Below are 13,963 nucleotides of genomic sequence, written 5' to 3'. Positions count from 1 at the left end.
AGGAAGGAAGGAAGGAAGGAAGGAAGGAAGGAAGGAAGGAAGGAAGGAAGGAAAGAAGGAGGGAAGGAAGGAGGGAAGGAAGGAAGGAAGGAAGGAAGGAAGGAAGGAAGGAAGGAAGGAAGGAAGGAAGGAAGGAAGGAAGGAAGGAAGGAAGGAATTCCATTCATTAAGTTCTTATTATATGCTAAGCAATGAAGATACAAATAGAAAAGTGGGCTGTCCTGAGTCTCAAGAAGCTCAAATTCTAAATGAAGGAGGCAACACATAAAAAGGGTCACCCTGAAGGGTGGTTGGCAAGGCCTGGGAGTCTCCAGGATGTATTGGCAGGTCAGATGTCAATATTTCTATGGTCTGAAAGCCAAGAGTAGATTGAGGGACAGGAAGCCAGGGTGAGAATAAAGTAGGGGATTAAAGAGAATGAGGACATAAGAATGGAGGAAGAACAACCTCTTTTGCTTCCATGGAAGAGAATTTCAAAGGTCAAGGTCAGTCAATAGTATTTATTAAGGTTGTAGCTTTATTATGTGATGGGTAAGGTCTAGGAGAGGTGAAGATGGGGGTGCTAAAATGGGTCAGGGACAATTGGGTTGAGGAATCTCAAAGCTTGAGTAAATAAAATTCTTTAGCTTTAGGAAATTAGGATTGCTCAATGACAGACAACCCCCATGCACATTCACTTCAGGGATAATGATCCCTGAATATAGAAAAGAGAAAATTAGAAAATACCAAGTAGGAGGGAGTGGCAAGGACCCACCTTAATAAAAAGAACTCCAAGGATATAATGGAAGGGAACATAGGACTAGAGGTAAAAGTAAGGATCCAATGCAGAAGTGCAAAACAGGTTTGATGACAGAAAGCAGCCAAGAATGGGGCAGATCTGCCTAATGAAAGAGGTAGAGATGAAGGCTAGGTGGCAGTGGATAGAATGCTGGGCCTGGAGGTGGGAAGACCTGAATTCAAATTTGGCCTCAGATATCTATGTGACCCTGAGAAAGTCACTGAACCCTGTTTGCCTCAGTTTCTTCCTCTGTAAAATGAGCTGGAGAAGGAAATGGCACACCGCTCCAATATCTCTGCTGAGAAAACCCCAAATGGGATCACAAAGAGTCAGACACAACTCAACAACAACAAAGAGAGGAAGGAGTCTCCTTCAAGCAGAGGTGGCCTTTAAGCTAATGGTTCCCTGCCTGGATCCCATGCCTCAAGGCGAACAGATCCACTTGTCAGGAATTGTCTATTTTTGTGCTTTAGGTGAAAATTCTCTATTTTTCCAGCCCTGTTTTACTGATGATTCTAGGAAGGTTTGGGAGGCAGGAATCTTGAAAGATGATAGGATCATGTATCTAGAGCTCACAGGGACCTTCGGGGCCCCTCATTTGACAGATGGAGGCACATCAAGTATCTTCATAGGATCCTTAATCTGAAGCTAAAGGGGACCTTGGAGGCTCTTCATTTCACAGGCACAGGAAGGAAGGCTTGGCTTCTTCGAGATCACATAGTGACAGGCTTCCATGAGCTAGGGCAGCAATGCCTTGCTAATCTAAAAGCTCAGCTATGTCTCCTATTCCTCCTGGAAAGGAGAAATGCCCAAGCCCCCCCTGACCATTACAGAGGAGCACCTTTGCTGCCCAGGCAATGAAGAATCTTGACAAGCCAGGGACCAACGAGATGGGATGAGATGAGGTAAGGAGCATGGCTTATCAGCTTGAATTGTAACAGCAGCTTGGGCTGTTAGGTGAGCCTCCGTGATCCTGGGATCACAGGATGGTAGCAGTTTCCTGGTAACCATTCCTTCAAATCCTATTTCAGAAACTCAGGCTAAGGTCATTGATATCTAGGTTCCCTGGATGCTAATTAACCCCTAAGAGTTCTGAAAATCCTGGTGACAGCAACAAACTTCTTACGGAATGGAAAAGACCAAGAGACAGAATGATATTCATAGAGAAGATTTCCAAAATGCCCTCAAGCGCAGCCATCACAGTCTGTGGGCTAGAGGAATACATGTTCTAACTTCAGAATCATACTGCAAAAAAATAAGACAAGTAATTAAGACAAATTCAGTTGAGCAAGACAGGGACTGGGTACCACAGGGGTTGGCAAAGTCATTGCTATTGAGAAAGCCTCTGATTTTGAAGATTCTGGTTTTAAATAATTGTTCTAGCTAAATATTAAAAGACAGCATGGCATAATAGAGTTAGCCTCAGAGTCAAGAAAATGTGGGTGCAAGTCCTGCTCTGACACACACTGGCTGTGAGACCCTTGTTAAGTCCTTTAATCTTTTCATGTCCCCTAACAACTCTCTAAAATTCCAAGTTATAGCAGATGCCAACTTGCATTTAGTAGAGGGAATTCCTCACTAGGAGCTCCCTACACTGATTAAATCAGAGCCTCAGTTAAAAAATCTCATTAATGATGTGCTAAGCCCAGTTGTTTCTGAAAAAGATCTGGGTGAAAATGTTTGCACCCAGGGCCAAGTTCCAGTCATTCCCACATCAGTTATATCTCTACTTCAGGTTCTAGAAACAATTCTGAAAAAAGAAGTCCCAATAAGATTTTGAACATAGGAAGCATTGTTGACATAAGTGTTTAGATGCCCAGAGTGATGGTTTCGAATGGAGCGATACTCATCCATAAAGAAACACATTTAAATACAAGCATTCTGGAATGTTAGTTAAACATTTATTCTCATCGCTGCACAGAGTGTAGAATGCAGCTTCCCATATGGTCCACTTCCCAGCATCAGACAAGCATGGGAGATAGGATCCAGGGCATGGAGTACCCCCAGCCCAGGAACCTCAGACTGACTCCGTGGTTGGCCTTGCAGCCCTTGCTCTGGCTCGCACTCTAACCGTCAGTCCTAAGATGGTTCTGTCTAGTTCCATGCAAGTCTGAAGATTCTTAAATCTCTTAGGTTGTGGCTCCAAGATGTTGCACACACTCTAAGGAGTCAACGCACTGGCCTTACTAATTCTGCTCTTTTGAAAAATCAGTGGATATAGTGTGAGCATTACATGGATGCTGTAACAACATAATTATGATGAGGAGGAGGAGGAGAAGGAAGAGGATACATCAGCAGAAGAGCTGAGCCAATGACCGATTGATGGATGGGTTGATAGAAAGGAGGAATAGGTTATTCTGTTAACTCAGGACGAGGGTCATCACCACTAAAGGTCACACCAGAGTCACCCTCAAGATGTCCAGACTTAAGCATCAGTGTTTGTGCTGTTCTGTCCTTTTAGTCATATCTGACTCTTGGTGACCCCGTTTTGGGTTTTCCTGGCAGAAATACTAGGGTGGTTTACCATTTTCTTTTCCAGATCATTTCATTGATGAGAAAACAGAGGAAAACAGGGTTAAATGACCTGCTCAGGGTCACACAGCTAGTAAGTGTCTGAGATGGGATCCAAACTCAGGTTATCTTGCTTCTGGGGCAGCTAGGTGGCACAGTAGACAGTATACTGGGGCTGGAGTCAAGAATACTCATCTTCCTCAGTTCAAATCCATCCTTAGACACTTTCCTGGGCAAATCACTTTACCCTATTTGCTTCAGTTTCCTCACCTATAAAATGAGTTGGAGAAGGAAACTGGCAAACCGCTCTGGTGTCTCTGCCAAGACAAATGGGGCACGAGGGTTGGACACAACTGAGAAACAATTGAATTGAACCCTTCCTGACTCCAGGCCTATCAATCTACCCACTGCACCACCGAGTTGCCCTGATGATCAATGAAGAGAATATAAAAATAAATGATAGAAACTCTCCAATGTATCACTGCAGCCTCCCAAACACTTGGAGCCACAATTTGGTGGTAATTATCCATCAGAAGCTTGCTACATTTCATAAACTAACAAGAATAAATCCCCAAATCATAAATCCTGCCTTCAGAATATCCTGGAGTTCTTAAGTAATAATTACAAATAAATTGTACAGGAACAAGTCATGTTTTCACCAGTCAAACTATTACCCACTACTACCCATCTATAACAAAGATCCATAAAGACTTGGGAATCATGGGTTTAATAGATATCACCAGCTTAATATCTGTAATCTCCAAGTACATGGAACAGTTTTCAAAGCTTAGAGGCCAAGTGGAGTATCTTCCATAATCCCCATCATCCTGTCTGCTCTGGGGGTCAGACCACAGATATTTCCAATGAACCCCCAGGAGATGAGGCAGCTTCCTAACACTTTTATTCAATTATTAAAAGCAGCATTTTTTACCCCCCTGCCCAACAGTCCACAGAACATGAAAGATAAAAGGATAGAAACGTGGCCCATGGCTGCTTTTATGTAAATTCCATCAGACAAATGAGAAGAAAGCAATAAAAATCATACAAGGAACAATGTGGGACATTTCTATTGCTCTTTCAAGATTTATGAAGAGGTTCACCTTCATCTTGTGCTCTCTCTTTGAGCCTCACATCAAGGCTGTGATGGAGATAACAGGAGTATTTTTTTCCCTTTCTAGCCCTGTAAGGAAAGCCCAGTAAAAGAAGCATCTTCTACCAAAGCTAAGAGGCAACTTCTCAGAAACTCAGTCTCAAAGAGTTGCCTGGACCATTCAGAAGGAATTACTTGCTTCGAGTCACACAGCCAAGTCCCAAGGCTGGACCAGAATCCAGATCTTTTTGATTCTGCTGCCAAATTCCTACCAACTAACTATGCTGCCTCCCCCACCCGTGACCTTCCCTAACGCCAGCCTCCATTCACTTAGACCCAACAAAGCAGAAAATGAGAGGACTTGGGGCCAAAACAGTCATCATTATACCCGTTTTATAGATGAGTAAACAGGGGCTCAGAGAGGTTAATTGGCTTCTCCAAGGACAAACAGCTACAAAGCACTGGAGATTCCAGCATCTCTTCCCAACTTCAGCACTAATACTCTTTCTGCTGCTCTACACTGCCTTCCAAAGGGCATCGAAGCAGCCAGAGAATGTGCCCTTTGCCCTAACATGTGGACTATGTGTTTGATTGGTTAAAGAAAAAATGAAAACAAGCTTTAGCTAGCTAAATATAGAAAATGAAGCGTCCAAAACAGGACCAGATGGGCATCTCCAAATGAGTCTACCCAGTGACAACTCCCAACTTGGCCACAGACATGGCAGCATTAATGCCTGGCTGGCAAGGTTCCCAGTGGGCAGTGCCCGCTAAGGCTGAAAATGAAGGCTCTGTCCCATTTGTGTGTTTGCACATCACCACCACTACCACCACACACACACACACACACACACACACACACACACACACACTCCTAGCTTTCAGTTAGAAAAGACTCAGAGAGACTGTGCATTGCTCTCTTAAGTCCTCTAGTAGTAAATTCTGAGTGTTAGGGAAGTAGCCAGTCTCTCCTCTTTAATTTCATTGAAATTAAATGGAATAAGAAGATTGAGCTGGGAGAGGCCATAGAAGTCATACAATAACACCAACACTTAGTATGTGTCTACCACGCACCAGACACTGGGCAAGTGGGGCAAGATGGGGATAGAAAAGCTAGACACAAAATAGACTTTATCCTAAAGGAACTCAGCACTAGGCAAATTAGTGATTTACTAAAATTACTGATGTAAGCACAGAGAACTGGGTAAGAGTATTATAGAGAATTTTCAGAAGTCATGACTCTTTCAGTGTCATTATTTAACCTAAAACACCCCTCTAGAATCAGACAAATTTAGAGGTAAAGGGGAATTTGTCAATCACTTGGTACAACCCCCTTGTTTTACTTATGAAGAGCCTAATATCTGTGTGATCTTAAACAATCTATCACACCTTCCTGAGCTTCGGTTTTCTCATCTGTAAAATGAGAGAGTTAAATGAGCTGGCATATCTAGTACCTTTCAGCTCTACATCTGTGATGCCATAAGCCTCTGAAAGTTGCTCTAACTCTGAAGTTACAGAGGTAATTGGTAGTTAAGCTGAAGTAATAGGGAGCAGATCTCTTGGTTCCCAAAGTAGGCTTTGTTCCAATGTATCATACTTTGTAAACAGGGAAGACAAAAGTCTTACACCACAACCCAAAAGACAAAGCTGGGAAGAAATACATGACCAAAGAAGGGACAGACAGGATAACAGAGGAGAAAATGGATTATTTTTATTATAGAAAATGTAAATGCTTTCACACAAACAAAACCAAAACAGCTAAAATTAGAAAGGAGAGAATTAAATGGGGAAAATATTTGGAGCAAGTTTCTCTGATAAAGATCTCATATCCAAGCTCTAATAGGAAATTGATTCAAATTTATAAGAATAAGAGCCATTTCCCAATAGATAAATAGTCAAAGGAAATGAACAGGCAGTTTTCAAAGGAATAAGTCTTAAGTTATCAACAATCATATGAAATAATGCTCCAAACCACCAATAGTTAGAGAAATACAAACTAAATCAACTCTGAGATTCTACCTCATATCTGTAAAATTGGCAGAGATAAAAAAAAAAGGAAAATGACCATTTTGGAGGGGCTGGGGAAAAGCAAGTACACAAATGTACTACTGATAAATATGAGAATTGTTCTAGCCATTCTGGAAATGAATTTTGAAAATTATATACCCAAAAAGTCATTAAACTATACCTGCCATTTTACCAAGTGACACCATTAATAGGCCTACATGACAGAAAGAAAGAAGAAACAAACCCATATATTCAAAAATATTCAGAGCAGTTTTTTTTAAGTGGCAAAGGATTAGAATTCAAAACCAAAGTAGTAACCAAAGGGTGTCTATCAAAGTAATGGTATAATATTATACCATAAGAAATTACAAAAAGAGTAATCTCAAGAAATTTGACAAGACTTATATGAACTGATGCAGAATGAAGTGAGCAGAACCAGAAGAACAATATATACAACAACACCAACATCATAAAGAAAAACAACTTTGAAAGATTACAACTCTGATCAATGCAGAAACCAAACACAATTCTAACAAACTGATGGTAAAGCAGACTACTCGCCTCCTGACAAAGAGATAATGAACTCAAGATGCAGAATGAGACATTTTCAGATGTGGGAAATGTGAGAATTCTTCTTATTTTGCTTGATTATGCAGATTTTTTATAAGAGTTTGCTTTTTTTCCCTATTGCAAGGGGAAGGGAAAATAATGAGAGGGACAATGTGGCTGGGGATAAGGTCTTCCAAAAAAAAAAGGATAAGAAAGAAAAGAAATCAAAGGTGTAATTTAAGAAATTTTCAATAGTCAGAAGAGAACAGAAATTAGGCCAGAACAAATGAACATGAAAGCTTTAAAAGTTACATGTCAATTTTATTACATATTTTAAAAGAAAAGCACACTGTATACAATATTCAGAGTTTCATAAATAACCTTCATTTCACTATATTTTACTATGTACAACAGAAGTGCTCACTTTATTTGATGCTTGCTAAGACAGGATAAAAAAATCCTAATAAATAAATTAAGTGGGCCAAAACATCTTTTATGAAATTGTTCTGACACTATCTGCAAAAAAATTCCAAGGGGTGGCCAGGTGGCGCAGTGAGTAAGAGTGCTGGCCCCAGTGGCAGGAGACCTGGGATTGGTTCCAGCCTTAGATACTCAGCACCCACACAAAAATAACTGGCCGTGTAACCTTGAGCAAGTTACTTAACCCCAATTGCTTTAAAAAAAAAAAAAAGATTCCTGTTCAACCTTGGGGTATTTAAAAGTGAATTCTCTCAAATTTTTAAAAAGCAACTAATACTTACATAACAAAAATTATTGCCAAAATTGATGAAGAAAGCACTCTATTGAATTCCTTTTAGGAGACAAATATGGTCCTAATACTCAACGAGGAAAAGATAAAAGAGGAGCAATATAGACCATTATCACTAATTACTATTAGGGCAAAATTTTTTAATAAAAGTCCAGGAAAAAGATTACTGCAATATATTATGAAATTATTCAGTATGAATAAGTTGCATTTATAGCAGGGACATAAGGATTCAACATTAGGAAGACAACTGGCATTATTAATCATACTAAAACAAAAGAAAGCCACAGGATTATATCAAATTAGACATGTGAAAGCCTTTCATAAAATATAACATACATTTATGGTTTAAAAAAATAGCATGAGCACAAAAAGATCTTCTTTAATGTAATAAAAAACATATATAACCAATTGCTAACACTATCAATGGAGAAATCCTAGAAGCTTCCTCAATAAAGACAGAGGTAAAATAAAGATAAGCAATTCTCCCCACACCAACCACTATTATTTGACCTATTTCTAGAAGTAGTCGAAATAACAATAAGACAAAAGAAAGAAATTAAGGGCAAAAACATCAGCAAAGAAATCTAAATTAGCTCTATTTATAGATGACAAGATGACTTATTTAGAATACCTCTATAAAACCATCAAATCACTTAATTAAAATGATGCATAGTTTCCATAAAGTAGCTGAATGACCCACAAATAATGGTTAGCATTCCTATGAAATAGTAACAAAAACTTGGAGGACATAATATAAAGGGAAATTCCATTCAAAATAACTACAAAATACATAAAATATGTGGAAGTCAATCTACCACAACACACTCAAAACATCATAATAAATCTAGGTTGATAGAATGGTGGTAGCAAAGAATCCTAGATGATAGCAATGTATCAAGAGTTCTAAGATACAACTAAGAACAGATAAGACCAGTCATTAAGTACTGTAAGGAGATAAACTTTGGGCCACAGGGCCAAGACAAATATTTCATTTTACACATTCCAGCTAAATAAAATAACCTAAGGTTAAGTTTTATTTAATCAAAGGATAGATAGGAAAGGCGAAGAAGGCAGAGGACAAAAATATATGTTTAACAGGAAGGTGCAAGAATAAGTGCTTAATGTTGGTGAAGTAAATAGATCATTACAGAACAAAGCAGAAATATTCACATTTGAATTTAGGCGGAAAGTTCTGCTTATACTACTTATTTGATCCTAGGAACATTCCTTCTAGCTTTAAAGGCACAAGGGTAGAAGGCTTGTTATTACACACTTTTCTTCTATATAGAACAACTATATCAACTGCCTTTGCAACCAAAAAACTCATTCATCCAATTTAGATTAGCTGCTCAAGTAGACCCTTTTGTATAGCATTCGGTAACAACCCCAGTTTAAATACTGTTACCAATCAAAGCCACTCAAACACCAAAGAGAAAAATCATGTCAATCAAATACCAACACTAAATACCAAAACTAAACACCATCACCAGTCAAATACCAAATTTGTTTAAACACCATTATCAGTTAAATACCAATAGCAATTAAATACAACCTTGTTAAGTGACAAAATAGATTAAATGCAAGTGTCAGTTAAGTAACAACAGCAACTAAAATATCAATGCAAACCTTTTTTTTATTATTCAGTACTGGGAATTAGCATAGGGAGATTTCCAGATAAGGAAATGCATTTTATCTGTAAAAATCAGCAACTATTCTGCAAAATTTAGTCTTACAGATTTGCCTGGAGCTTGCCCCAGGTCACTTCAGAACTTGAAACCAGGTCACTCTGATTCCAGTTCCTTTCTGTCTGCTCCACCATGCTGTCTCTCAATTAATTACAGCTACTAATTAAATGTCTACACCAATCAAATACAAACATCATTTAAAAAACAATGCCAAGAAAATAGCAACACCAAATGAATACCAGTCATATATCATGACTAAATGTAATCTCTAAATAACCATACCAACTAAGCACCAATACCAAATGCCATCAACCATTTAAATATCAATGATATTTTCACTAAACTTAAGAAAAGCTAGCCCAATATCAGTTTGACCATAAATTTCCATCCTCAAACAATGTTCAGTTAATATGAAAAGATGAACTCAGGATGAAATGGTCTGTTGATCTGAGTAACAATAATACCATCATCAACCAACAGTGAAGAAAGTTCCACAATCCAGCAAACCTGAAAGATGTCTTCACTAAGGCCTCAGGGCTGTCCAACTGGGGCAGCTCATCAGCTAAGATTTCTTCTGGTGCCCGAGGATCCTGAACGATTGCTGGCTTCGGCTTTTCCTTGACGTTCCCAGTGAGTCCATCGATAAGAGAATTCCACAAGAAGTTCTGTGATTTGGACCCTTGGATGCAGAGAAAGAACAAAAGTTAAAAAAAAAATCAGCCACTCACTAAGTTGCCTTCCCACTACCTGGGAATTTAACTCATCAAATGATAGAATCTTGATAAACACAGGATTTTCCATTTTTAAAAGCTGATGGAGGAAATAGTCAAAGGCGTGCTAACTGGACCAATTTATTCCTGTTGTAAAATGCCAGGTCATTACATCTGAACACATTGAGTCACGTATACTGCTTGTTTGTAACAGAGAAAATATCCCTATTTGTGATCTGAAAAAATATCCTGAATTCATGTCACCACCCCCCTCCAAAATGTATCCACAGGATCATAGACAAACTGAACATGACCTCAGAGGCCATCTAGCCCAGCCACTCATTTTACAGCTAAGGAAGCTGAAACCCAAAAAATTAAATGATTTGCCCAAGGTGCTATGTATCAGAAGCAAAATTTGAACTCGGGTTCTCCGACCCAATGACCCAAGTTTCTGCAAGCCATCCCTCAACATGTCCTCTGTCTAAATGTGCCCAGTCTTTTGCATAATCCAGGGAAAGTCATTTTAATCTCATTGGTCCTCAATTTCTTCAATAGCTTGTGGCTAAATGATTCTCAACTTCCTTCCGGTTCAAGCAGTCAAGGAGTTTAAGGCGATAAGCTTCTCTTAATAACCAGGCCCTTGGGGCCTTGTCACACTGATTAGTAAAAACAAAGTCTCTTTTGTACTTTGTGAAAGGTGAGAAAGTGAACAGCAAGGATCTGGCACCCTCAAAATTCTGGCTATTAACCTGCACAGCTTTGGGGAAACCCATCTATACTCCTTTTCCATTATGGAGTGGCACCACTGGCCAGAAACACTAGACAATCAGAAGCCTACCAAGAGTTGCCATTTTAGGGAATATATTAGATCTTCAAACAGAAATATTGTGGGGGCTTTATCATTCAATTTATTTTTTGTTCTAAAATTTCATTGATTCAGTTTTACAGATGAGGAAACTGAAGCCTCTTGATTTTAATTTAATTTAATTTTCTAATACACCCTACCCTCCTTCCAATAAAATCCTCTCTAATAACAAAGAAAAAGAGTTAAGCAAAACCAAGTAATACAGAGATCTCATCTGACAGTGTATGCAGCGTTTCATACTTGAGGGTCACCACCTGTATAGAGAGTACAGATGCATGTTTCATCATAAGCCTCCCAGGACCAAGGCTGGTCATCACATGTAGTCAGAGGTCAATTATCTTTTAGCGTTGTTTACACTTCCATTACTGAAATCATTGTGTACATTTTCCTGCTGGTTCTGCTTTCTTCCTCCTGTATCAGTTCATACAAGTCTTCCCATGTACCCATGAAATCTTCAATATTCATTATTTCTTATATCACCATAATATTTCATTATACTCATATATTAAGATTAGAATATCATCCTTGCAAGAGACAGGTGGCATAAAGAGTGGATAGAGCACTGGGTCTGAATTTGGGGAAACCTGACTTCAAATTCAGCCTCACTAGCTATGTGACCTTGGGCAAATCACTTAATCTATGTTTGCCTCAGTTTCCTCAACTGTAAAATGGGGATAATAATAGTGCCTACCTCCCAGGTTTGTTGTGAGGATCAAATGAGATAATATCTCTAAAGTATTTAGCACAGTGCCTGGAACATAGTAGGCACCATATAAATGCTTGCTATTATTATTATAAAATCATAGATTTAGAGGTACCTTAGAAGTCACCAAGTCCAACCCACTCACTTTACAGATGAGAAAAGAGAAACACAGAAAGGCTAAGTGACTTCTCCAAGGCTACACAGCTAGTAAGTGTCTGAAGTGGTGTTTGAACCCATCATCATCAATAAATACTTACTAAGCACCTACTATGTGCCAGGCTGTGTTAAGTTCAGGGAATATAAATAAAGGCAAAAATCAGATCAGCCCCTGCTCTCCAGGAGCTCACAGACTAATGGAAGAGAGAGCTTGAGAACAATAATGTAGACATAATATATACACAGGGTAAATGGGAGGTAACCTCGAGAGGCAGCAGCAGAGGGGGTGACCTATTCCTGGGCATTGCCCTTGCTCAACCATTTCCCATTATCAATGGGCAACCACTTTTTTTTAATAAATTTTGGAGACCGCAAAGTGTCATTGGGATTCATAGAGAAAATGTGGTCAACTGGCTATGTGGACTCAGAGGTCTAGCCTTGGAAGCTCGGAGACCTAAATTCAGAACCTGACCTTGACACAGACTGTGGCACAACTGACAAGTCACTTAATTCAGTGCCCCCAAGCAAGTATGCAAATTAGAACAAAGATGGCAATCTGCATCAAAAAAGGGGATGTGCACACCAGGAATCCCCTACTGCACCACCTAGTGCCTTGTGATGAAATTACAGGTCTGAAAAATGCAAACTGAATGCAGTGAAATTATAATGACCCAACTTGGGGACAAAGAAAAGATATGAGAATGCCCCTTCCTTCCTTCTTCCTTCAATGAGGTGGGAATCTGTGGATGTGAAAAAACTTTGGTTTTGTTTTATTGCTTTCCCCAGTCCTGACTTATTTTTTTAGTCTGTTATAAAGAATGGCTCTCTGGAAAGGAGAAGAGGAGGAACATATTGCAATATAAATGTGATATAAAAGCAAAATTTTAATATTTTTGTAAAAAGAAGAAATAGCAGATTCAACCCCCTCCCTCCCCCCAAAAAAAGAAGGAAGTCAAACGACCATAATTTGGCAACTAGATCCCTATCTAAACAATAGACAGAACACTAGACCTGGAGTCAGGAAGACCTAAGTTCAAATCAAACCTCAAACACTAGCTGTGTGACCCTGGGCAAGTCACTTAATATCTGTCTGCCTCAGTTCCCTCATCTGAAAATGGGGATAATAATTGTACCTACTTCCCAGGGTTGTTCTGAGGATCAGATGAGATGAGATTTGTAAAGAGCTTTATAAACCTTAAAGCACTACACAAATGTTAGCTTTATTATTATAAAATTGAACTTTTTTAGCAAAGGATATAAAATCCCTCATGTTAAGATTATTAACTGAAAAGTAATAGATGGCCCTTTGAACTTTGTCTCTTGTGTTGCCTTTTCCTGCCCATCTTGTGAGACCACAGGAAAGTCCCTCAATCTCCAGGGCCTCCGTTTCCTCATCTGTAAAAATGAATGGATTGGACTAGAGAGCCTCTTGTGTCCCTTCCGGCTCTAATGCTGTGGTCCTATGACCTGGGATAAGAAGTAATAACACAGTCAGGGGCTTCAGGACCCCCACTTTAAGGGGCCTCCCCAACAGACACTAGTGAGTGTGTTGACTGATTAATGACCAGCTATCAATGCTCCCCCCCCAAAAAAAACAGGGTCCCCAAGGCTGTGGGCATTGGACTCCAGGAGGCTGCAATTATTTCAAGGGCTTTGTAAATCCCTCTGTGCACCAAGTATTATCAATTCCATTTTTATTTAGCTCCAACAAAACAGGCAGCATGAATAATAGGCCTTGTGGTGACAGGCCCACATTATCAAAGCTTCATTTGTGCCTAATAAGAAAACTGTTTGTGCAGACTGAATAAATAACGTGTCACAGAATCAGAGAATCATAGACGGAAAACTGGAAGGGGGCTCAGAGGCCATCCAGCATGCCCCTCCCATATCAGAGGTGAGGAAACTGAGGAGACTTGTCCACAGTCACACACCAGGAGTAGGATCTGAACCCAGGCCCTCTGGATCCAAAGCCAGAGCTGTTACCACTATACCACACTCCCACTTCTGTATCTATGCAATACAAGCCCAACAAAGCACCGAGAGTGCTAGGTTCGGAGTCAAGAGGATCTGGGTGCAAATCCTCCCCCAACACTCATCACAGCTGTGTGACAATGATCGAGTCACAGAAGCATTCTGGACCCTG

At 39.6% G+C, this 13,963-nt stretch overlaps 1 protein-coding gene across 3 annotated transcripts in view; it reads right to left on the bottom strand.

Moving 5' to 3' along the window:
• The window catches only part of PDE1C (phosphodiesterase 1C), a 551,686-nt gene that overhangs the window by 327,994 nt on the left and 209,729 nt on the right, over positions 1-13,963 (bottom strand). For all 3 annotated transcript variants that reach the window (XM_069084304.1, XM_069084302.1, XM_069084301.1), the window contains one exon: positions 9,894-10,065. In XM_069084304.1, the coding sequence (XP_068940405.1) occupies positions 9,894-10,065 (172 nt within the window). The remainder of the gene's footprint in view (positions 1-9,893; positions 10,066-13,963) is intronic.

Source organism: Petaurus breviceps, unplaced genomic scaffold (genome assembly GCF_028583685.1).
Source record: "Petaurus breviceps papuanus isolate PSGF00001 unplaced genomic scaffold, PetGlider_PUasm1.0 174, whole genome shotgun sequence".
NCBI lineage: Eukaryota > Metazoa > Chordata > Mammalia > Diprotodontia > Petauridae > Petaurus > Petaurus breviceps.
This window is presented reverse-complemented; position numbering and strand designations above follow the sequence as displayed.